At 46.2% G+C, this 24,996-nt stretch overlaps 1 protein-coding gene across 1 annotated transcript in view; it reads right to left on the minus strand.

The window, feature by feature from the left end:
* PDLIM1 (PDZ and LIM domain 1) overlaps positions 1-24,721 on the minus strand; it is a 101,004-nt gene extending 76,283 nt beyond the window's left edge. The window contains exon 1 of the mRNA XM_084633566.1: positions 24,565-24,721. Coding sequence (XP_084489692.1) covers positions 24,565-24,660 — 96 coding nt within the window. The 5' untranslated portion in view covers positions 24,661-24,721. The remainder of the gene's footprint in view (positions 1-24,564) is intronic.
* Positions 24,722-24,996: the final 275 nt, after the last annotated feature.

Below are 24,996 nucleotides of genomic sequence, written 5' to 3' on the forward strand. Positions count from 1 at the left end.
GCCGAGCAGCCTCTTGTTCATATTCTGACCTATTCATGATGACGACAGCATCTCCTTTGTCAGCCTTTTTGATTATGATGTCAGAGTTGTTTCTGAGGCTGTGGATGGCATTGTGTTCTGCACGGCTGAGGTTATGGGGCAAGTAATGCTGCTTTTCCACAATTTCAGCCCGTGCACGTCAGCGGAAGCACTCTATGTAGAAGTCCAGTCTGTTGTTTCGACCTTCAGGAGTCCACCGAGAATCCTTTTTTTTGTAGTGTTGGTAGGAAGGTCTCTGTAGATTTAGTATGTTGTTCAGAGGTGTGTTGAAAATATTCTTTGAGTCGGAGACGTCGAAAATAGGATTCAAGGTCACCACAGAACTGTATCATGTTCGTGGGGGTGGAGGGGCAGAAGGAGAGGCCCCGAGACAGGACAGATTCTTCTGCTGGGCTAAGAGTATAGCTGGATAGATTAACAATATTGCTGGGTGGGTTAAGAGAACGATTGCTGTGGCCCCTTGTGGCATGTAGTAGTTTAGATAATTTAGTGTCCTTTTTCTTTTGTAGAGAAGCAAAGTGTGTGTTGTAAATGGCTTGTCTAGTTTTCGTAAAGTCCAGCCACGAGGAAGTTTGTGTAGAAGGCTGGTTTTTTATGAGAGTATCCAGTTTTGAGAGCTCATTCTTAATCTTTCCCTGTTTGCTGTAGAGGATGTTGATCAGGTGGTTCCGCAGTTTCTTTGAGAGCGTGTGGCACAAGCTGTCAGCATAGTCTGTGTGGTATGTAGATTGTAATGGATTTTTTACCTTCAGTCCTTTTGGTATGATGTCCATCTGTTTGCATCTGAACCTCAGACTGACCCTGTCCATTGTGATGCAGCTATTGTTTCCCTTGGGCTGCCCTGTGTATCCCATCACAGCTGCAGGAGGACACTTTTCCTGCAGATGGAGGGATGCCAAATAATGAAATATTATTCTCTTCACACCTCTCTTCTATGACTGCATCATGCCCATAGCTTAACCTGGACACTTGACACCAATTCAAAGATCTTCAGATGTGTTAAAAGAAAGTGCTCATGTAACTGTCTGCCATTTTAAATCACTTAACTAGGCAATACATTCCCATAATAGCCTAATGCAGAACTAATGAAAGGGTCTGCCATGTGCCAGACACAGAAAACATTCGCCTACTAAAATTTAAAGCCTATCCCAAATCAAAGCTCTCAAGCACCCTTAGCTTTGGGAAATTCAGATCTGGATCTAAACTTTGCAGCTTGGATGCATCACTAAGGAAACTGTGTTCTGAGCCTTGGGAGACAGGGACCTGGTATCCCTGACTCGGCCATCAACTTGCTCTGTGACCTTGGGCCACTTTGTGCCTTTGTTTCCCCAGCTATAGAATGGGGATAGAGCCTGTTACTCCACTTGGAAAGGGCACTGAGGTCTACAGACATTTTCATTTTTTCTTATTATTCTCTGTAAATCAGATAATATTCAAAGTGGTTACGAAAAATAATGCACTAGCATTACCAGTGTGATACTGCCTTAGACTGAAGTAGGCAGTTGGCTCTTCCTCCCAGGACAAGCTCATTTCTAATAGCCACCCAACACTGCCTGCAGCTAAAAGCTTTAACCTAGAGAGTCTACAGGCAGCCAAAGGCATTGACACATAAGCCTGATGAACAAAGCCTGACAAATCACAACTCCATGGGGCTGAGCTAGTGGAGGCTGCAGAAAAACATATGTTGTGGTTGCGCTGCACTTGAGATATTGTGTTACCCTCAACTGCCTGCTTAGGGATGGTACAAGCTCACAGCCATTTTGGGGGCAAGGGGGCTGATGCAGACCCCGGCCCAAGCCTAACACACCTCACCTAAGCAGAGATTATCAGGGTGCCTAGTAAAGAGAAAAAAGCAAATTAGAAATAAAAGTCTTTAAAAACCCACTTCTGTCATTCTGTAAATAATGGTTTGCCCTGAAATGTAACCTTCACTAAATCCTTCACCTGACTGCTTCCAGCCTGCATCTTCTGTGCCTCATAGTGAACATGTCAGCACAAGAAGGGGAGGCTAGCAAAGGGGAACGCCAGCCCCTCCTTCCTGAATGATTAATGAATAGTAATAAAGTCTCCTCTTCTCCTGCTTGACTCAGCTGGCATGATCTGTCTCTGGCTCATCTCCCCGCTAATGCTGCCTTTGAAATTCTCCCTGTTACAGATTAGGTCTGTAAAGTGAAAATCCTTCCAAACTTGAAAGGAATTACATAGAGTTGCAGATAGGAAGATATACAGTTGCCTCATTTTTATTTCTGTCCCAGGCTTGTCCTCCAGGGAAGATGGGGAGAGATGTGCGCATGTGTGGGAAGGGGCATGCTTGAGGGGAAGCAAACTGAAAAGCACTCCCTCTAAATTGTGGCAATCAATCAGCGTCCAACCTGCAAGTCCCAGGGAAAGGGACATCCAAAACTCATTGGAGGCTAGCATACAGCTAGCCAATCAGAATTCAGGCAGCAAGCTTCTGGGAGCCAGAAAGCCAATGGACTAAGGGGTTCTCCTAACTTTTGAGGGGTTGCCAAATTATGGAACAGTCCCTGTCTCCCTACCCCCAAGCAGAATGTGAGAATATAGGGCCCTGCTCTAACTGTTTTGTCATTTATTGTGCTCCATTAGCTCATCTTAGACCAGACACAGCTCAGGCCACTTCTGAGTAACCTGCCCTGAAAAGATACCCGGCCTCTGTGCCTTGACCACAGGGGACAGGCTGAGCATGAGACATTGACCCTGGAGGGGAAGAAGAGAGCAAGCAGTCACCTTGAAAAGTTCAGGTGACAGTCTTGCAGCTAGTCATGCCCTTTGAATCCCCTTCTGGCTGTGGGGGGGGAAGAGGACCAGGGAAAAGGGGATTTGGAGAGAGGTTAAGAGGATGGGAGACTCCTAAACCTCACTGCTGGAGACACCCCTCTAGAACTGCCAACTTTCTAATCGCACAAAACCAAACACCCCTGCCCTGAGGCCCCTCCCCCAGGCCACACCCATGCCCCACCCCTTCTCTGAGGCCCCATCTCGCTTGCTCCATTCCCCCCTCCCTCCATTGCTCGTTATCCCCCACCCTCACTCATTTTCATCAGACTCTGGCTGGGGTGCGGGCTCTGGGGTGGGGCCGGGGATGAGGGGTTTGGGGTCTGAGAGGGGGCTCCGGCTTGGGTCAGTGGGTTATGGTGCGGGGGGAGGGGAGGGCTCTAGCTGGGGATGTGGGCTCTGGAATAGGGCCAGGGATGAGGGGTTTGGGGTGTGGAAGGTGGCTCAGGGCTGTGGTTGGGGTGTTGGAGAGGCTGTGGGGTCCCCGCAGCTAAAAGGCTAAAATAGTATACCTTGCACAGGAAAACAATACCGTAAAAATCCTGAGTTCATTTCGATGCTTTGCTATAGACACAGTAATCCCATATCTATAGGATAGTCAAGAAAGATATACACAGAGGAGAATAATTGAATTACACCCCCCTTCCTCCTCTATCTTTCCTTTCTTTCTCTTCTCCTGAGACTCTTCTCCTGACACTCTTCCCCAATCTTCAGCAACCTACATAAACCCCACCTAAAGAGGGTCTTGACCAGAGCCTGGAGATTTTCAAAGTGAGATCTTCCTGTTCTCTGCTCAGTGGAGGAGATCTCAGATTAAAGTCACCTAACTTTTAACAGCAATTTTTTGGTAAATTGCTTCCCCTCTGTCAGCAGTGCATAAAACTTGGACACCTATGGAAACTCTACAAGTGTTTATAACCAGAAAACAGAATTCTGTCTTGGGCCCCTGAAACTAGATCAGTGGAACCATCTAAAATGTGGTCCAGTTCATGTGGCTTACCCAGCCAACATGTGAACAGGGCTAAACAAACCATAACCCATAAGGCACAGGCTTGATCCTACACCTTCACTTGGCAAAATGACCGTTGAAATCAATGAGATATTTGCTTAAGTAACAACTGTCACACTGGGCCCTTTGTTTTAATGGTTCGGGTATCAGCGTGGACAGGAGGGAGTAGTCTGTTAGCTTCTCAGACTGAGTCAAATCACAGGCCATGCAACCCTGACACACTAGCAAGAGAGATTTTAGGCCCAAGCCTGCTGAAGTCACTGGGAGTTTGCCACTGGTTTGAATGACAGCAGAATCACTCCCCCGGTTCATATCTCCTCCTTCAGAGTAAGAATCAGGACTGAGACCAGGGTGACTTAATTGCTTTCATTATCAAGCTGGATATGGGAAGAGTGAGGGCTTGACTACCACACGGGAGTATCCAGCCTGGGGTCGAGTAATTGAATTTGCATTGCACAAATAAGTTGTTTTTGACTGGTCAGAAGTTGAGCAATCTGCTGCCTGTCTCCCCAATTCCCAGCCCTCTCTCTGAACAGCAGCACAAAACCCTCCTCCATTAAAAATTTGATCCCACCATCAGTCCACTGTAGCCACATCTCACAAATGAAAGTAAGTGCTGTCAACCTGTGCCAGCAAATCCGACCTTTGCTGCCTGAAACCACCATCAGCAATTTTCATAGAGTAGCTCTTGCCAATACTATATGACTCCCCTTACCTGTTGTCCCCAGCTACTTCCTCAATGTAGGTTTCAGAGTAGCAGCTGTGTTAGTCTGTATTCGCAAAAAGAAAAGGAGTACTAGTGGCACCTTAGAGACTAATGAAGTGAGCTGTAACTCACAAAAGCTTATGCTCAAATAAATTGGTTAGTCTCTAAGGTGCCACTAGTACTCCTTTTCTTTTTCCTCAATGTAGATACTTAAATATATCCATTTTTGCATCTGGCTCGTGTGAAGGACAAGTTACCCAACGAGACTGTGCTGGTGACATTTAATGAGGCTCCTACCTAAAGAGAACAGAATTGTGCTTTATGGCATAAAGGGGAAGCTCATTTCTCAGAATTACTGAGAGCACAGTGGTGCAATGGGGCTCCATCTAAAGCAAGAAACGTGGGAGGACCACCTATTCGATCCACTTATAGATTCATAGATACTAAGGTCAGAAGGGACCATTATGATCATCTAGTCCAACCTCCTGCACAACGCAGGCCACAGAATCTCACCCACCCACTCCTGCGAAAAACCTCTCACCTATGTCTGAGCTACTGAAGTCCTCAAATCGTGGTTTAAAGACTTCAAGGAGCAGAGAATCCTCCAGCAAGTGACCCGTGCCTCATGCTACAGAGGAAGGCAAAAAACCTCCAGGGCCTCTTCCAATCTGCCCTGGAGGAAAATTCCTTCCCAACCACAAATATGGTGATCAGCTAAACCCTGAGCATATGGGCAAGATTCACCAGCCAGATACTACAGAAAATTCTTTCCTGGGTTACTCACATCCCACCCCATCTGACATCCCATCACAGGCCATTAGGCCTATTTACCATGAATATTTAAAGATCAATTAATTGCCAAAATCATGTTATCCCATCATATCATCTCCTCCATAAACTTATCGAGTTTAATCTTAAAGCCAGATAGATCTTTTGCCTCCACGGCTTCCCTTGGAAGGCTATTCCAAAACTTCACTCCTCTGATGGTTAGAAACCTTCGTCTAATTTCAAGTCTAAACTTCCCAATGACTAGTTTATATCCATTTGTTCTTGTGTCCACACTGGTACTGAGCTTAAATAATTCCTCTCCCTCTCCGGTATTTATCCCTCTGATATATTTATAGAGAGCAATCATATCTCCCCTCAACCTTCTTTTTAGTTAGGCTAAACAAGCCAAGCTCCTTGAGTCTCCTTTCATAAGGCAAGTTTTCCATTCCTTGGATCATCCTAGTAGCCCTTCTCTGTACCTGTTCCAGTTTGAATTCATCCTTCTTAAACATGGGAGACCAGAACTGCACAACTTTTATGAGTGAGCTGTAGCTCACGAAAGCTTATGCTCAAATAAATTTGGTAGTCTCTAAGGTGCCACAAGTACTCCTTTTCTTTATGAGAACAGTTAATGGCCAGGTGGAAGCCGCCTGGGTACTGGCTCATTTCCAGGAGACCACTGGGAGTGCTGGACCAAGAAGAGTTTTTGTCAGCTGGGATTTTTGGTAGGCGCAAATCCCTACTTACCCTGCCTTCACTGCTCCTTGCCACTAACCACCCCTTACCCTGAAGCCTGTGCCAGTGTCTGATTTGTCCATGACACCAGGAAAAACAGGGGAGGTGGGTCAAACTGGGAAGTGAGGTGAGGAATTTGCCGAAACTGACACAGAGTTGGCACCTGTGCAAGTTTCATCAGGACCAGCAGGCAATGAGTCACATTGTAGGAGAACCATCCTGGGCCATGTCTATACCTGGCAAAAAATGGGATCCACCTTTCACCACTGGAGCAGCTCCACACAGGGCAGCAATGGGGGAAGTAGCAGGACAGACAGTGCTTGGGCATTTTTGTTCCAAGCAGGATCTACTGATGCTGCAGTAATAAACACCTGGAGCCCCACCACACTACTGCCTCCATCATCGCTAAAAGACAAGTGGAGCCGCACCAGAGGCCACAAGGGGTGAATTACTGGGCCTGTTTTTGCCAGCATAGATACAGCAGTCTGATGCATTCAATTAGGAGAGAGGCAAAGGAATGGCAGTAGCCCCTAGCATGCTGGGTTGGCCATGAAAAGAGCTGAGGAGGCAGAATGCTCTTCAGCGTTCTATGGGCCGGATCACATTGGCTGCCTTGACAAATGCTGTACTGAAAGTGTGAAGAATGACATGGTGACTTAAGGAAAGGGATCCCTGGTGGGCGGTCATCCTTCATGCCCATTTCACTAGCCAACAGCAAGAAATTAACAAATGCGCCCAGGCTGATGCATAGCCAGTGGCCAAAAGGTTATTCTGCTCCAAGCTCATTTTGTAAAGTGATCCACATTTTGAAACAAAATTAAATGTTTCTTGCCAGCCCTGAAAAAACCACACAGTGAGCGGTGCTGCCCAACAATGGACCCTTTCTTGTCTGCCAATTACTATCCATCTTATTTTATTTAAATGATTAAACAAACTAACATCTAAAACAAACTGAGGAGCCCTCCATTTATGCTGCAGAAACCTATCCAAACAGTGATCAACATTAGTTAGCATTTGATACAGCACCTTCCATCCCTAAGCACTTTGCAAACTAAGTACATAAGGCACCAGTGATAAAGTCACCAGTACAGTATACGGTATCAGCAAGCCGGTGCATGGAAAAGAGGAAATGCAGCAGATGCCTACTCTTCTGAAGGGTCAGGCATTCTCCAGTGTCTAGACAAATCTTTGTTTTTAAAAAGTCTCATCCCAGATGTGAACTGACAGGTCTCATTCAAATATTGGGTTTTGCCATTTAGCCTCCCCCCGCACCATGGCCATCAAAAGCCCATGGGAGACAGGCCAGATGTTACCAAGACAGATTAAATTGGTCTTAAAGGAATGTGTGGGGCCAGAACTGGGCACCCAAAGGTCTATTCCCAGTTCCTCCCATGGAGTTGCTGTGGAACCTTGGGCAAATCATTTTACATATGAGGAAACAGATCCCAAAAGGTGAACTGAGGAGGATACCTTCCCCCCCACAGCAGAGTTGGGGTTATTAGTGGAAGGCACTAGATTGACATCCTATACCTGCAAAGCGTTTTGTTCAGGTTTTAGAAGATAAAAGGAATGCAAGTTACCACTTCTCCGAGGCAGCTCTAACTTGCTTAACCAGCACTTCAACAGCACCTCATCAGGATCTCCCAGGCTTCAGCACTATTACTGCAGAGAGAAACTCATGCTTCCCACATCCCAGGTGGCTCTCAGGGACAAAAAGGGTTTTCTTCCACATCAAACATGCATGTCTCCCCTTCACTAATCACTCTCTCTTCTAGTACACATTTATCGTGACAACTGTGAGTGAAAACCCCGAAGGTGTGTCCCCAACATGTTCACTTTCAACAGCAATGTCAAGGGAAGGGGAGAGATTTCTTGCCCTCATTTTGGCACGTAACAATTGAGCATTCTTTCTCCCACTGACCTAGAGCATATGAGATGTTACCAAGGGGAAAAGGATGCCCCTGTAAATACATTGGGTGATTAACCAGAGGAAGTTCTTCCAATGACTCCAAAGCAGAACCCCTTGCCTACCCCAGCAACGACGACTGATCTCATGCAACACAACATCACAAGAAGAGACTGAGTCTTGAGCAGTTTCGTCCTGTGGACCAGCCACCCCTCCCACAGATGGCTGTAATGTCCCGTTATACGAAATTAGAGACAGAACTAAACTCACTTTAATGTGAGGGGTACTGTTACAACCCCTTGATTTGTATCGGTGGTATTCATTTCATCCTCTTGAGTGCAGGATGCTCTCAGACACAAATGTGAGAAGCAGGAACACACCTCTCCACAGGAACAGTGGTCACCTGAGAAGCCCAAACCACACCACAACCCCCGCAGGTGGGAAGAGGGAGGGCCCTGGGATTCCTAGCATAGCGCTGTAGTGTCCCTGCGTCATGCTCAGAGGTTTCCCAAGGGGTTTTGGCTAATAGGTGTGTGATCAGTTGGAAGCCACTCTGGCTGCTGGAGAAGAGGAGGAGGAGGAGGAGATCTTTCCCTCACTGCTTCTTGCATCCTGGCCACTGCATATGGGGAGACAGTATCACATAGGTCCATTTTTAGTAGATTGCCTTGCAAGCATAACGAAAGCTTAGACTGCAGAAATTGCTGGCCTCTGTCCTACCACTCGCACAGGAAAGTTTTCCACTCCTCAGTGGCAAGAAGAACATCCAAGACCTCACACATGTATTCCTTAGACAAGCAATCCACTGACGTCACACTTGGGTATGGGTTACAGGCCCATGCCCCATTACTCTTCTATCCAAGCTTGTGCTAAGATACCTGAGACACATTATCGGTATTCAGAGTAGCAGCCGTGTTAGTCTGTATTCGCAAAAAGAAAAGGAGGACTTGTGGCACCTTAGAGACTAACCAATTTATTAGAGCATAAGCTTTCGTGAGCTACAGCTCACTTCTGTAGCTCACGAAAGCTTATGCTCTAATAAATTGGTTAGTCTCTAAGGTGCCACAAGTCCTCCTTTTCTATTATCGGTATTGAACAGCCCATCCCAGAAGCAGCTCCTCCCCCAACCTCACCCCCACCCCAAGGAATTTCAGTGCTGGCTTTCCTCACTCCAGTCTCCAGATAGCATTAAAGCCTTCACGAGCTAACCTAAGAACTTTGGGATGATCAGAAGTCTGACTGCATTTAAACGATGTGACAGTTGTACTGTTCCTAACCTGAGTCAGCTGCTTAGTGATTAACTGTTTTAAATTAAATTTTAATTACCTGAATAGCTCTTTCTGCCCGTGCAGACTACTATAAAGCCACAAGATTCATTGCACCCCATTCTATGGAGTAACGCACATAACACAAAAACAATATTAGGAGTGGCTGAGAAGAGGGCCAGAATCCTGGAGGTGCAAGGGTAGCATAAAGCTACATTTGGCTTTCCCCTATCACTTCTTCCTGAGGATCCACCTCAGAATTGGGGCCCAGGAGTCCCTGTCATAAGAGACACTGAGCAGTCAGAGCTAGGCAGCACCGTGGAGGATCTACAGTTCTCAGTGTAGCTGGAACAATCCACCTCTCCCCACATTACACACACACAGCCTGAAGACAGCCAACCCAACCCAAAATCCTATTACACTAGCCACACACACCGTTTCCTTGTTTCTGAGTGTAACTAGTTTCTGAGTGTAAAAACCCTCCTCATACCTAACCTAGACCTCTACTTAAATTTCATATCATGGCTGCAGGTTCTTCTTCCTGCACATGGAAAAGGTCCCAGCCCAGATTTTGGTGGGTATTTGCACATTGTGATACCAGCAGATATTTTCACATTGTGATCAGGTCACCTCACAGGGAGCAGGGTGAATGTAGCACTAACCCCTGCAGGTTTGTTTCCATGCTTATTTGAGCTGAGCAGCTCAGCCACACAAAAAGGATGTTTTTTTTTTCCAAATATGTCTTGTAACTAGCTTTTACTCACCCCCATTGAGCTGCTTTTCTCTTCCTGTTATCCAGCTGTTTACTAGGGATCGGGGCTAGATTCAGATCTGCTATAAGCAGGTGCAACTGCTCTGAAGTCAAGTGAGCAGCAGCTATTTACACCAACGATAATTTCACACTGTTTACATGGATTTTAATGGGACTATTTGTTCCATTGAGTTGGGTAAACAAGATTTGGCCCCAGGTCTTACTTTAAACAATAAAATCCAAGTTGTAACCCCTAAAAATTAACAGTTTACAGAAAAGATCTGAATGAACCACTTAGTGGGCTTGGAGGACTGTGTTTAAACTTTATACAGGTATCTGATTACAGAAAACTCAGACCTTATTTTGCTTTAAATCCTAGTCTCCCTATCGTTTTAAACTTAATTAATAGACTGTGTGTCAGACTGAATTCATTGCTCCTGAATTTCACTTCTCTTTCATTCAACAGTTGCTTAATTAACAATGCGCATAATTTACAATTGCATAGATCTTAATAGGTTTCAGAGTAGCAGCCATGTTAGTCTGTATTCGCAAAAAGAAAAGGAGCATTTGTGGCACCTTAGAGTTAGTCTCTAAGGTGCCACAAATAGATCTTAATACACACCTAAAACTGGGCTGCCACATGGCTGCTTTTTCATTCGGGAAAAAAGGATGGCACACCAACATGTATTCCTATAAATTCAACTGCTTTGGGGGATTTTCACAGACAGCTCCAAAGTTACGTGTAGATACATAGTGTGGAGAGATTTTTTTTGCTATGACTCATTGTAGAGGCAAATCCCCCTCTGCCTCTATTTTGTGTCAGTCAATCCTTTTTAAGATGAGCACAACCAATTGGCAGGGAACACCAAAAAATGAGATTCAAAACACAGGCTTGTGGAGCAATCCCACACAAATCTGTTCTTGGCACAATGAGCAGCTCCGTCAGGACGATCTGCATAAAATGGCAACATAAAGGAATAGAAGTCTACCTCTCCCATGTTAGGAGATGATTAAATGCAGGCTGTTACACATATGCACTTTACAGATAAAGTGGGTCTAACTGTACTTCTCCTTCATTCAACAGTTGCTTAATTCCCTTTCCCAGATCCACTAATCTCACAGGAGTTTAAACTAGGAACAAACCAGCCACAGAACAGCCAACAAAGCCATAAACCTGTAGCATGTCAATCAGCAGCATGGAGAGGATTTGTGATAAGATCCATCACAACAATCCACAGCACATCATTAGAAGAGTACAGTAAACAGGACTTGGCCCCATAACGTTACTCACGTGAGTAAATCAAGCAGGATTTGATCTACTATATATTACACATGTCCATACAAAATAGTTTATTTGTAATAAGAACTTGAAAAAATTCCCTTATTTCCCTCAAGCCCTACAACCTTAAGTTCTTTTGAAAACAAATCCATACTCAGCAGCGTCTGCGAGGCATCCCCTTTCAAAGGACAGTTACATTCACATGACAGTGTCAAAGAGAGTGCTTGAGAAATCCTCTTGCTCTGCTCCAACATCACAACAATGGTCCAGCTGATTTAGAATCATAGAAGATGAGGATTGGAAGAGTTCTCAGGAGGTCATCCAGTCCAACCCCCTGCTACTACTAATACAGCCCAATATGCCGTTAGCCTTCTTGGCAACAAGGACACACTGTTGATGCATATCCAGCCTGATATAGTTGGGGACTGGTCCTATTTTGAGCAGAGGGCTGGAATAGATGACCTCCTGAGGTCCCTTCGAACTCTGATATTCTATGATTCTTGTCCACTGTAATCCCCAGGTCCTTTTCTGCAGAACTGCCGCTTAACCAGTCTCTAGCAGTGCAAGGGATTCTTCCATCCTAGGTGCAGGACTTGTTGAATCTCACCAAATTTCTTTTGGCCCAATCTTCCAATTTGTCTAGGTCACTCTGGACCCTATCCCTACCCTCCAGCATCTCTACCTCTCCCCACAGCATAGTGTCATCCGCAAACTTGTTGAGGGTGCAAGCCATCCTATCATCCAGATCATTAATAAAGATCTGGAACAAAACCGGCTCCAGGAGAGACCCCCTGGGACACTTTGCTTGATACTGGAAGCCAGCTAGACATCGAGCCGTTGATCACTATCCATTGAGCCCAATGATCTAGCCAGCTTTCTATCCACCTTATAGTCCATTCATCCAATCCATACTTTTTTAACTTGCTGGCAAGAATACTGTGGGAGACTGTATCAAAAGCTTTCATAAAGTCAAGGTATATCACATCCACTGCTTTCCCCATATCCACAAAGTCAGTTATCTCATCATAGAAGGCAATCAGGTTGGTCAGGCATGACTTGCCCTTGGTGAATCCATGTTGGCTGTTCCTGATCACCTTCCTCTTCTCCAAGTGCTTCAAAATGCATTCCTTTAGGACCTGCTCCATGATTTTTCCAGGGACTGAGGTGAGGCTGTCTGGTCTGTAGTTCCCCCGATTCTCCTTCCTCTCTTTTAAAAAGAATGGCACTTTATTTGCCTTTTCCCAATCATCCGGGACCTCCCCGGATCGCCACAAGTTTTCAAAGATAATGGCCAATTGCTCTGCAATCACATCAGCCAACTCACTAAGCACCTTTAGATGCACTGCATCCGGCCCTATGGACTTGTGTATGTCCAGTTTTTCAAAATAGTCCTTAATCTGTTCTTTCACCACTGAGGGCTGCTCACCTCCTCCCCATATTATAACATTCATAAACCAGTCGGAGAACACTTCAATCTCTCTGGTCACGCAATCACAGACATGAAGGTCGCTATCTTAAAACAAAAAAACTTCAAATCCAGACTCCAGCGAGAAACTGCTGAATTGGAATTCATTTGCAAATTGGATACTATTAATTTAGGCTTAAATAGAGACTGGGAGTGGCTAAGTCATTATGCAAGGTAGCCTGTTTCCTCTTGTTTTTCCCTACCCCCGCCCCCCAGATGTTCTGGTTTAACTTGGATTTAAACTTGAAGAGTGGTCAGTTTGGATGAGCTATTACCAGCAGGAGAGTGAGTTTGTGTGTGTATGGGGGTGGGGGGGATGTGAGAAAACCTGGATTTGTGCAGGAAATAGCCCAACTTGATTGTCATGCACATTGTGTAAAGAGTTGTCACTTTGGATGGGCTATCACCAGCAGGAGAGTGAATTTGTGTGTGGGGGGGTGGAGGGTGAGAAAACCTGGATTTGTGCTGGAAATGGCCCACCTGATGATCACTTTAGATAAGCTATTACCAGCAGGACAGTGGGGTGGGAGGAGGTATTGTTTCATATTCTCTGTGTATATATAAAGCCTGCTGCAGTTTCCACAATATGCATCTGAGGAAGTGAGCTGTAGCTCACGAAAGCTTATGCTCTAATAAATTGGTTAGTCTCTAAGGTGCCACAAGTACTCCTTTTCTTTTTGCGAATACAGACTAACACGGCTGTTACTCTGATCCCCATATTGTGCTGCCCAGTGCAGCAGTCTGGGAGTTGACCTTTTCTGTAAGGACCAAGGCAAAAAAAGCATTGAGTACTTCAGCTTTTTCCACATTATATGTCACTCTGTTACCTCCCCCATTCAGTTAGGATTCTACACTTTCCCTGACCTTCTTCTTCTTTTTACTAACATACCTGTAGAAACCCTTCTTGTTACCCTTCACATTCCTTGCTAGATACAACTCCAATTGCGCTTTGGGCTTCCTGATTACACCCCTGCATGCTCGAGCAATATTTTTATACTCCTCCCTAGTCATCTGTCCAAGTTTCCACTTCTTATAAACTTCCTTTTTGTGTTTAAGCTCACCGAAGATTTCTCTGTTAAACCAAGCTGGTGATCTGCCATATTTGCTACTCTTTCCGCACATCGAGATGGTTTGTTCCTGTGTCCTTGATAAGGCTTCTTTAAAACACAACCTGCTCTCTTAAACTCCTTTTCCCCTCCGTTCCCTGAGGGAGTCGAAGTCTGCTTTTCTGAAGTCCAGAGTCCGTATTCTGCTGCTCTCCTTTCTTCCTTTTGTCTGGATCCTGAACTCGACCATCTCATGGTCACTTATGCCCAGGTTGCCACCCACTTCTACTTCCCCTACCAATTCTTCCCTTTTTATGAGCAGCAGGTCAAGAGAAGCATGGCCTGTCAAGGTTCCTCCCCCACTCTGAACTCTAGGGTACAGATGTGGGGACCTGCATGAAAAACCTCCTAAGCTTATCTTTACCAGCTTAGGTCAAAACTTCCCCAAGGTACAAAATATTCCACCCGTTGTCCTTGGACTGGCCGCTACCACCACCAAACTAATACTGGTTACTGGGGAAGAGCTGTTTGGACGCGTCCTTCCCCCCAAAATACTTCCCAAAACCTTGCACCCCACTTCCTGGACAAGGTTTGGTAAAAAGCCTCACCAATTTGCCTAGGTGACTACAGACCCAGACCCTTGGATCTTAAGAACAATGAACAATCCTCCCAACACTTGCACCCCCCCTTTCCTGGGAAATGTTGGATAAAAAGCCTCACCAATTTGCATAGGTGACCACAGACCCAAATCCTTGGATCTGAGAACAATGAAAAAGCATTCAGTTTCTTACAAGAAGACTTTTAATAAAAATAGAAGTAAATAGAAATAAAGAAATCCCCCCTGTAAAATCAGGATGGTAGATATCTTACAGGGTAATTAGATTAAAAAACATTGAGAACCCCTCTAGGCAAAACCTTAAGTTACAAAAAAGATACACAGACAGAAATAGTTATTCTATTCAGCACAATTCTTTTCTCAGCCATTTAAAGAAATCATAATCTAACACATACCTAGCTAGATTACTTACTAAAAGTTCTAAGACTCCATTCCTGGTCTATCCCCAGTAAAGACCAGCATAAAGACAGACACAGACCCTTTGTTTCTCTCCCTCCTCCCAGCTTTTGAAAGTATCTTGTCTCCTCATTGGTCATTTTGGTCAGGTGCCAGCGAGGTTACCTTTAGCTTCTTAACCCTTTACAGGTGAGAGGAGCTTTCCCCTGGCCAGGAGGGATTTCAAAGGGGTTTACCCTTCCCTTTATATTTATGACATGGCCCCTAGTTGGTTCCTCCGGCACTTGCACCAAGAAGTTGTACCCAACACTCTCCAAAAACTTCCTGGATTGTCTGTGTACTGCTGTATTGCTCTCCCAGCAGATATCAGGGTGATTGAAGTCCCCCATGAGAACCAGGGCCTGTGATCTGGAAACTTCTGTTAGTTGTCAGAAGAAAGCCTCATCTCCCTCATTCTTCTGATCCAGTGGTCTATAGCAGACGCCCACCACGACATCATCTTTGTTGCTCTTGCCTCTAAACTTAACCCAAAAACTCTCAAAAGGCTTTTCTTCAGTTTCATACTGGAGCTCTGAGCAATCATACTGCTCTCTTACATACAGTACAACTTCTTCAAGTTTAATCAAACTTGGCAGCAGGACAGGTTTGGGCTCAGAAGACATGTGACATGTTTGAGCTTGAAGCAGTTTCAAACATGAGTGCTAAAAAGAGATTAGAGGAGCAGTGGAAATAACATAGACTCTCCTTTGTCTCTCATCTAAAATAAAATAAGTCATCAAAGCCATTGTGCTGGGGTCAGTGAAAGCTGCTCTTTCCCCAACATTCAGAAAAGGATGCTCTAGTGGGTCAGACACTGAACTCAAGAGCCTTGGACTCAGTTCCCAGCTCAGCCACAAACTTCTTTGGACCAGTCACTTAGTGACAGGAGGACTGTCTGGCTACGTAGACTCCCTCCTCATGCCCTACGCTATCAGCACTCCTAGCTATCTTCGAGACACCACTGACTTCCTGAGGAAACTACAATCCATCGGTGATCTTCCTGAAAACACCATCCTGGCCACTATGGATGTAGAAGCCCTCTACACCAACACTCCACACAAAGATGGACTACAAGCCATCAGGAACACTATCCCCGATAATGTCACGGCAAACCTGGTGGCTGAACTTTGTCCTCACCCATAACTATTTCACATCTGGGGACAAGGTATACCTTCAAATCAGCGGCACTGCTATGGGTACCCGCATACTGCCACAGTATGCCAACATTTTTATGGCTGACTTAGGACAACGCTTCCTCAGCTCTCGTCCCCTAATGCCCCTACTCTACTTGCGCTATATTGATGACATCTTCATCATCTGGACCTATGGAAAAGAAGCCCTTGAGGAATTCCACCATGATTTCAACAATTTCCATCCCACCATCAACCTCAGCCTGGACCAGTCCACACAAGAGATCCACTTCCTGGACACTACAGTGCTAATAAACGATGGTCACATAAACACCACCTTATGCCGGAAACCTACTGACCGCTATTCCTACCTACATGCCTCCCCACCCAGATCACACCACACGATCCATTGTCTACAGCCAAGCTCTACAATACAACCGCATTTGCTCCAACCCCTCAGATAGAAACAAACACCTACAAGATCTCTATCAAGCATTCTTACAGCTACAATACCCATCTGTTGAAGTAAAGAAACAGACTGATAGAGCCAGAAGAACACGCAGAAGTCACCTACTACAGGACAGGCCCAACAAAGAAAATAACAGAACGCCACTTGCCGTCACCTTCAGCCCCCAACTAAAACCTCTCCAATGCATCATCAGGGATCTACAATCTATCCTGAAGGACGACCCATCACTCTCACAAATCTTGGGAGACAGGCCAGTCCTTGCCTACAGACAGCCCCACAACCTGAAGCAAATACTCACCAGCAACCACACACCACACAACAGAACCACTAACCCAGGAACCTATCCTTGCAACAAAGCCCGTTGCCAACTGTGTCCACATATCTATTCAGGGCACACCATCATAGGGGCTAATCGCATCAGCCACACTATCAGGCTCGTTCACCTGTACATCTACCAATGTGATATATGCCATCATGTGCCAGCAATGCCCCTCTGCCATGTACATTGGCCAAACTGCACAGTCTCTATGTAAAAGAATAAATGGACACAAATCAGATGTCAAGAATTATAACATTCAAAAACCAGTCAGAGAACACTTTAATCTCTCTGGTCACTTGATTACAGACCTAAAAGTGGCAATATAACAAAAAAACTTCAAAAACAGACTCCAACGAGAGACTGCTGAATTGGAATTAATTTGCAAACTGGACACCATTAAATTAGGCTTGAATAGAGACTGGGAGTGGATGGGTCATTACACAAAGTAAACTATTTCCCCACGTTTATTCCACCCCCGCCCCGTTCCTCACATGTTCTTGTCAACTACTGGAAATGGCCCACCTTGATTACCTCTACAAAAGGTTCCCCCCTCCCCTCCGCTGGTAATAGCTCACCTTACCTGATCACTCTTGTTACAGTGTGTATGGTAACACCCATTGTTTCATGTTCTCTGTGTATATAAAACCCCCCTACTGTATTTTCCACTGCATACATCCGATGAAGTGAGCTGTAGCTCATGAAAGTTTATGCTTAAATAAATTTGTTAGTCGCTAAGGTGCCACAAGTACTCCTTTTCTTTTTTTTTTAGTATACCCTGTGCCTCTGCTTCCCAACTGCAAACGGGAGTTAACCCTGCCCTACCTCACAGGCATGTTGTTGTGAGGATAAATGCAGCTAATGAAGCATTCCAACACTGTACTTAGAGAGAATGGCAAGGCAAGAGGAAATTTGTGTCTTTAGGTCTGACCCTATGAGCATTCCACCTGGGTAATGCTCATGGAAGGCAATGGGAGTGCTATGCCCAGAGAGCTTCGCTCAAAAAGATGACCACAAAGGGGGGAAATGGAGTTACGCTAACAGAAAACCATCATGACTCAGCCCCCCCCAATGTCGGATGTATGTACAATCAAAGAACAAAGGGCCCAGATCCTACTTATGGGGCGGTGGGGTCGAGTGGCTATCAGTGGAAGATTTTCTACTGAACTTAAGGGAAAAAAGCATGAGCCTAAAAGTCCTCATGTGCCTAAGTATAAACAAAAAAGAGAGAAAGCTTTATGACTTGAGGTCTTGGGGATGAATTTAAAACAGCAGAGATATGTGAGAAAACTGAACAGAGGGCTTCCAATGACCAGCATTTGTTTGACCAAAAGAAAAAATAAAACCCACAAGAGGGTTTTTCAGTCTACCCAGCGCTAGAAATCAGTCTTGCACACACGAGTCTGCATTTATTAATACCACTGTTAACCCACCCAGCTACAATACATTCATTAGCACTGATGAAGAGGAGTAAAAATCTAAAGTGGCAACTTAAACTTCTGCCTAAAATCTTTTTACCTCTGATTGTTGTAAGAAACACCCAAGATTACTATAAAATGGGGTAATGGTGCTTGCCTCCTTTGTAAAGCACTTTGAGCTGCACCAAGGAAAAGGTCTAAGTAAGAGCTAGGTATTCATTAGTACTGCAAATGAAATAAATTAGAGAGAGAAAAAAAATCTGTACTTTATCTTTGTGCATTTGACAGCACTGTGTCCAAAGAAAATGATGAAACTGAAACAGTCAGTCAGATTTGTTTGTGTGAGTCTTTCAGACAACACTAAGGGGGACAAAAACGTTTTCAAAAAATAGGAAAAATGGGATTATAAAACCTCCCCAAAAAAGAGCAGGAAAGCTCAGGGGGAGTTAGCATGAATCAGAAGTTACAGTTCACATGCATCACAAGTTGTACTATCAGTTCCCGTTCTGGAATGTTATTCACCCAGGGCTTATGCTAATTTTTAAACAATATGAATGCACAATACAGGAGATAATGCTTTTGGCAGCAGCAGGAGCCCAAGCAGTTCCACTGCGGTGCTGGCACAGTACTGGACGCTCCGTGGCTCCTATGAGGCATCTTATTTACTCAGCTAGGGTTGGAAGTTTGAGCTACTGGTCTTCAGATTGGCAGACAGCACAAAGTCATCAACACACTGCCCAGGCACGGTTCTGGGCGGGATTGTGGGAAAGTTTTAAAGATTGTGTGTAAAATAAACCCACCACTCTTGCTCTCTCACACACACACTCACATTATTTGGATTGTGAGCTTTTTGGGGCAGGGACCGTCTCATTGTTGACCAAGCTTGTGAGGCCCTCCAGTTAACTTGATGGCATTTCTCCTCCTGTCTGCCAGGATGAACACTGCAACTTACCATACTTCCAGGGTATGTTGGAGACATCAGAGGGCAGAACCCTACAGATTTGGGACACAATGAAAAGCCAAAAAGGGGAAGGGAGGGGGGACACCCAGAGCTGTGGGACAAATGCTTAGCCAGCAGGGGGAGTCAGGGAGAGGCACGAGGAGGTTTCATTCCTTCCTCCCTCCTAGTGTGCTGTGGCATCAATGCCTGCTTCACGGTGGGGGAGGGGACAACAATGCATCAGCCCTTCCAGTCCAGTGAGAAAGAAAGGTACATTTCACAGGGGAGGCACCAGAGAGAGACACAGAGCCCCTGGCATGGTGGGGAGGAGGGACTGGGGAGTGGAACAGGCCCCTTGTGATGTGGCAGAGGGGGGAATGGAGGGGAAGAACAAAGGACTTTGGCATGAGGGAGCAGCCCAGCAATACAGGGGGCTGGGGGTACACACAAGGAGCTTGTGGGGGAAGAGAGGGATGGAAGGACCTGCTGGTGTGTGCAAGGACCTCACCCTAGTTCTAGGTATATGCAGGTGCTCTAGACTAGAGAATGTAGGCCGAGAAACCATTGTGACTTAAACACCTAAAAATCTGGAGATCAATGAGTCTGTCAAAACTTTTCCTACACCAAATCCCCAATATCCAGCCGGTTTCTCTAAAGGGGAGCTTAGAATGGGCACATGGAGAGGCTCTTAGCAGCTTTTGCAAAACAGAATATTCTTCACGCTGGGCAACATGGCCAGAGGGCAGCAGGAGGCTGATCCATGGGAGGATGATCAAAGCCTTATTCCCTGTGGACTGAGGAGAGGTTACTACAGGCTAATTAGAGCACCTGGCGCCAATTAAGGCCCAGCCAGAGACCTAATTAAAAAAACCCTGTTTCAGTCAGACAGGAGAAGGGAAAGTTTAGAGGAGTACTGCTGTTGAGGAGAGGATCAGAGTACCAGGGGAAGAGAAGCCCTGCTCAAGCAGAGCAGAAGGACTCCCCAGGAGCAGAGGACCAAGAGAAATCCTGCCCAAAGGCAGAGAGGGCAGGAAGCCCAAGAATAGGTGCTGGGGCTGAGACAGAGGTGCCTCTCCCCACTGTGCCACAGCCCTGGAGCTGGGGGAGTTAAGTGCGCAGTCCTTGGTGGCCTTCTGCATGGCCCCACAGGCATGCACCTTAGAGGGAACTTAGGCCCTGACCCATCACACGAAGGAAAAGTGCGGGACCCACCATAATAGCGTCGACCATTTGCCACAATGTGTAAAAGCAGTGCTGGTAAATTTCTCTCTCAGTGCTGGAGAGCTACTGAAATGCTGCCCTTCGAGCAGACTGTAAAACCTAAAGTACAGCAGCATTAATGACAACTGGTTCTCTCAGTCTACAATCAAAGATTAGTTACTGACATTACAAAGGAGTTGGCATAGGAGATCTAAAATACTGGCACGCAAGAGTCTCAGTCCGTGAGCCACTTAGAATTGCCAGTCTAATTTTCCCTTTAAGAACAAAGTTTTAATACATTTCTGCTATTGAAGATGCTTGTGTAATTGTTCAATAACCCAGTACCCAAAAGGCTAGCTACTCCAGTGGGTAATGCTACATGCCAGGCAGGGGAAGCGAGTCCTTGTGAAAAAGCTTTAATGAAATATTCCAAGGTGGCAAGAGAGACATGGAAGACAAATCTTTTAGTTATAGTACTGAACTGAAAGTGCAGAGTTCAGTTCCTGGCATTGCCACAGGCCTTCTGTGCAACTTAACCGATCAGTGCCTCGGTTTCCCCATTGTAAAAAGGGGGTAATACTTCCTACTTCACAGGGAGCTGGAGCCACATTAATGTGTACATGGCTCTCAGATACTTTGGTGATAAGTGTAGCTCCATTGGTGATATCACTAGTGTAGACAGGACCCTGCCAATTTTACCACCATATTATGCAGCCCTGCACAGAGCAAGTCTTAAAATCACATCTTCCTCTGTCCCCTTCCTGCACCTCCCAAAATATCAACCGCTGGCTAGGAGATTTAGTTCTCTAACGCAAGTACATTTTCCAAGCCCTGAATGGTGGCATCATCAGGCTTCAGAATCAACAACCCACTCAGATGAAAAAAGGCAGATTGCTCTTCATGAAGAGCTTTTTTTTGTTAGTTGTTTTTTTTTTGCATTTTCAGTAACATTTCCAGTTTTGGAAAGTGTTCACAACTTTACCTGAAAAGGAAAGTTATACTATGCCCCTTACAAATGATTAGCCATTTTCAATGCTACTCTTTTTATTTGGATCTTAAAACTTCTAAAAGTTATTTTCAGAAACAGACTAAAACAAAAGGTAGTTTGGCTCAGTGGCAGGTGTTCAACCAGGGCATCAAGCCAGATTTTCAAGGTTTTACATTATGCAATCCCTGCCTGCATCTCCTCCTCCATTTCCCCACTAATTACACCAGCCTGGATACATCTTCAACACAAACATTTTATACCTTTCCACACTGGCCAAACCTCCACCCCTGCACTTTACTCACACCGCTCGCAAGACCCACTTCTACTTCTGTTTTACAAGAAAATCAAGAACCAAAACCCCGAATACTACAACTTGAGCCACTGAGAGACATACATCTCTCAGCCTGTGGTTGTCCTGACCCCTATTTTCCCAGCCTGTGTCCTAGCCTCACTTCTCTAGCCAGCCCATGTTTAGGTCATGAACTCTTTGGGAACCACCTTTTTTTGGGGTGTGTGAAAGGATGTAGCAGGTATAACAGTTGAGAGTGCTATAAAATAATCAATAGCTCACCTACATGTGTGCATGCACACTCTCCCACTAATTCACCATCAGCCCTGAGAAGCCCATCACCAAGTCAGCCTACTTTGCTAAGTTTCAGAGTAACAGCCGTGTTAGTCTGTATTTGCAAAAAGAAAAGGAGTACTTGTGGCACCTTAGAGACTAACCAATTTATTTGAGCATAAGCTTTTGTAAGCTACAGCTCACTTCATCGGATGCATACTGTGGAAAGTATAGAAGATCTTTTTATAGACAAAAGGTTTTCTCTCCCCCCACCCCACTCTCCTGCTGGTAACAGCTTATCTAAAGTGATCACTCTCCTTACAATGTGTATGATAATCCACACAAAGATGGACTACAACCCGTCAAGAGCACTATCCCCGATAATGTCACGGCAAACCTGGTGGCTGAACTTTGTCCTCACCCATAACTATTTCACATCTGGGGACAAGGTATACCTTCAAATCAGCGGCACTGCTATGGGTACCCGCATGGCCCCACAGTATGCCAACATTTTTATGGCTGACTTAGGACAACGCTTCCTCAGCTCTCGTCCCCTAATGCCCCTACTCTACTTGCGCTATATTGATGACATCTTCATCATCTGGACTCATGGAAAAGAAGCCCTTGAGGAATTCCACCATAATTTCAACAATTTCCATCCCACCATCAACCTCAGCCTGGACCAGTCCACACAAGAGATCCACATCCTGGACACTACAGTGCCAATAAATGATGGTCACATAAACATCACCCTATACCGGAAACCTACTGACCGCTATTCCTACCTACATGCCTCCAGCTTTCACCCTGACCACACCACACGATCCATTGTCTACAGCCAAGCTCTGCGGTACAACCACATTTGCTCCAACCCCTCAGACAGAGAAAAACACCTACAAGATCTCTATCAAGCATTCTTACAACTACAGTACCCACCTGCGGAAGTGAAGAAACAGATTGATAGAGCCAGAAGAGTACCCAGAAATCACCTACTACAGGACAGGCCTAACAAAGAAAATAACAGAACGCCACTAGCCGTCACCTTCAGCCCCCAACTAAAATCCCGCCAACGCATTATTAAGGATCTACAACCTATCCTGAAGGATGACCCAACACTCTCACAAATCTTGGGAGACAGGCCAGTCCTTGCCTACAGACAGCCCCACAACCTTAAGCAAATACCCATCAGCAACCACATACCACACAACAGAACCACTAACCCAGGAACCTGTCCTTGCAACAAAGCCTGTTGCCAACTGTGTCCACATATCTATTCAGGGGACACCATCACAGGGCCTAATAACATCAGCCACACTATCAGAGGCTTGTTCACCTGCACATCCACCAATGTGATGTATGCCATCATGTGCCAGCAATGCCTCTCTGCCATGTACATTGGTCAAACTGCACAGTCTCTACGTAAAAGAATAAATGGACACAAATCAGATGTCAAGAATTATGACATTCATAAACCAGTCGGAAAACACTTCAATCTCTCTGGTCACGCGATTACAGACATGAAAGTTGCGATATTACAACAAAAAAACTTCAAAACCAGACTCCAGGGAGAGACACTTGAATTGGAATTCATTTGCAAATTGGATACAATTAACTTAGGCTTGAATAGAGACTGGGAGTGGCTAAGTCATTATGCAAGATAACCTATTTCCCCTTGTTTTTTCCTACCCCCGCCCCCAGACATTCTTGTTAAACCCTGGATTTGTGCTGGAAATGGCCCACCTTGATTATCATACACATTGTAACGAGAGTGATCACTTTAGATAAGCTATTACCAGCAGGAGAGTGGGGTGGGGGGAGAGAAAACCTTTTGTCTATAAAAAGATCTTCTATACTTTCCACAGTATGCATCCGATGAAGTGAGCTGTAGCTCACGAAAGCTTATGCTCAAATAAATTGGTTAGTCTCTAAGGTGCCACAAGTACTCCTTTTCTTTTTACTTTGCTAAGTTTCCTTCATTGTTAGAGTAGATAATCAATGCCTAAAAGGAAGGGAATTTAGCTCCCTCCTGCTAAAGGATTGTTGGAGTCAGACTTGGCAACTCTGGCTTGGAGATAGCACAGGGGTGGATTCCAATAGCTCCAGGACAAATCTGGCATGTGAGAGAGGGGAACACATTCCCAGGTGGGCAAAGGAGCAGAACTCCCAGAGCCTTTTCCTGTGGAATTAGGGGCTTTCCAGTCATTGCAATAGGTGGGGTGGGGACTGGAGAGGTCTGCAGACCAGATTGTTGCCCAGATCTTTTCTCCCCCGGCAGCAGCCAGGGACCATTCCACGAACAATCCCAGAGCATGAAGCACCATACCCTGCAGCCCCCCCTTACAGCCCCCTGCAGCACCCCTGTCTGCACACACCCCCAAGTACCCACAGGGGAAGCCTTCCCGAGGCTCCCTCTCTGCAACAGCACCCCTCATACCTACAGCCCCCCAACACCCCCTCTCTGCCCCAATCCTCCAAGTACCCACAGGGGCCCCTCTCTGCACTAGCCCCCCCACAGCACCAATCCCCCAAGTACAAGGGAAGCTCCCCGATGCCCCCTCTCTGCACCAGCCCCCAAACCCCTCTCTTGCACCACCCACCCGCACACCCACAGCCCCCCAATACCCCTCTCTGTACCTCACTCCGGGCAGCCCCCCCTGCCCCACCCCACACACCTGCCCCCTGCAGCCCAGGGACCGGGAGGGTGGCGGGCGGAGCGGGTCCCTACCCGGGAGATGGTGAGCGGCTGCTCGAAGTCCTTGCCCCCCACCAGGCGGAAGCCCCAGGGCCCCGGGCCCTGCAGGGTGACGCGGTGGCTGCTCATTCCAGCGGCGGCGGCGGCTGCTCCTGCTCGGGCCGAGTCGGGACTCTGCTCTACGGGAACCGGCCGCCCCGCCTCTGGGCGGGCTCACGCCCCGCCCGGCCCCCGGCGCCGGGGAGAAGGGCGCTGCCTGCTGCCGGGGGTGGCCTGAGCCGACCCCAGCCGGTGCCTGGGCCCCATCGCTGGGCCAGCTGAGCGCTGAGAGCCCAGCCCGTGCTGCACAGCGCCGAGCACAGCTGGCCCGCTCCAGGCTGCGCTAAAGGCACCAGTCAGGTGGTCCCGAAATCATGAGATCTGAAAGGAATAATCATGGGTGGGCTTGGCCTGCTGGCTTTTGTC

Source organism: Lepidochelys olivacea (genome assembly GCF_965140295.1).
Source record: "Lepidochelys olivacea isolate rLepOli2 genome assembly, chromosome: 7".
Lineage (NCBI taxonomy): Eukaryota > Metazoa > Chordata > Testudines > Cheloniidae > Lepidochelys > Lepidochelys olivacea.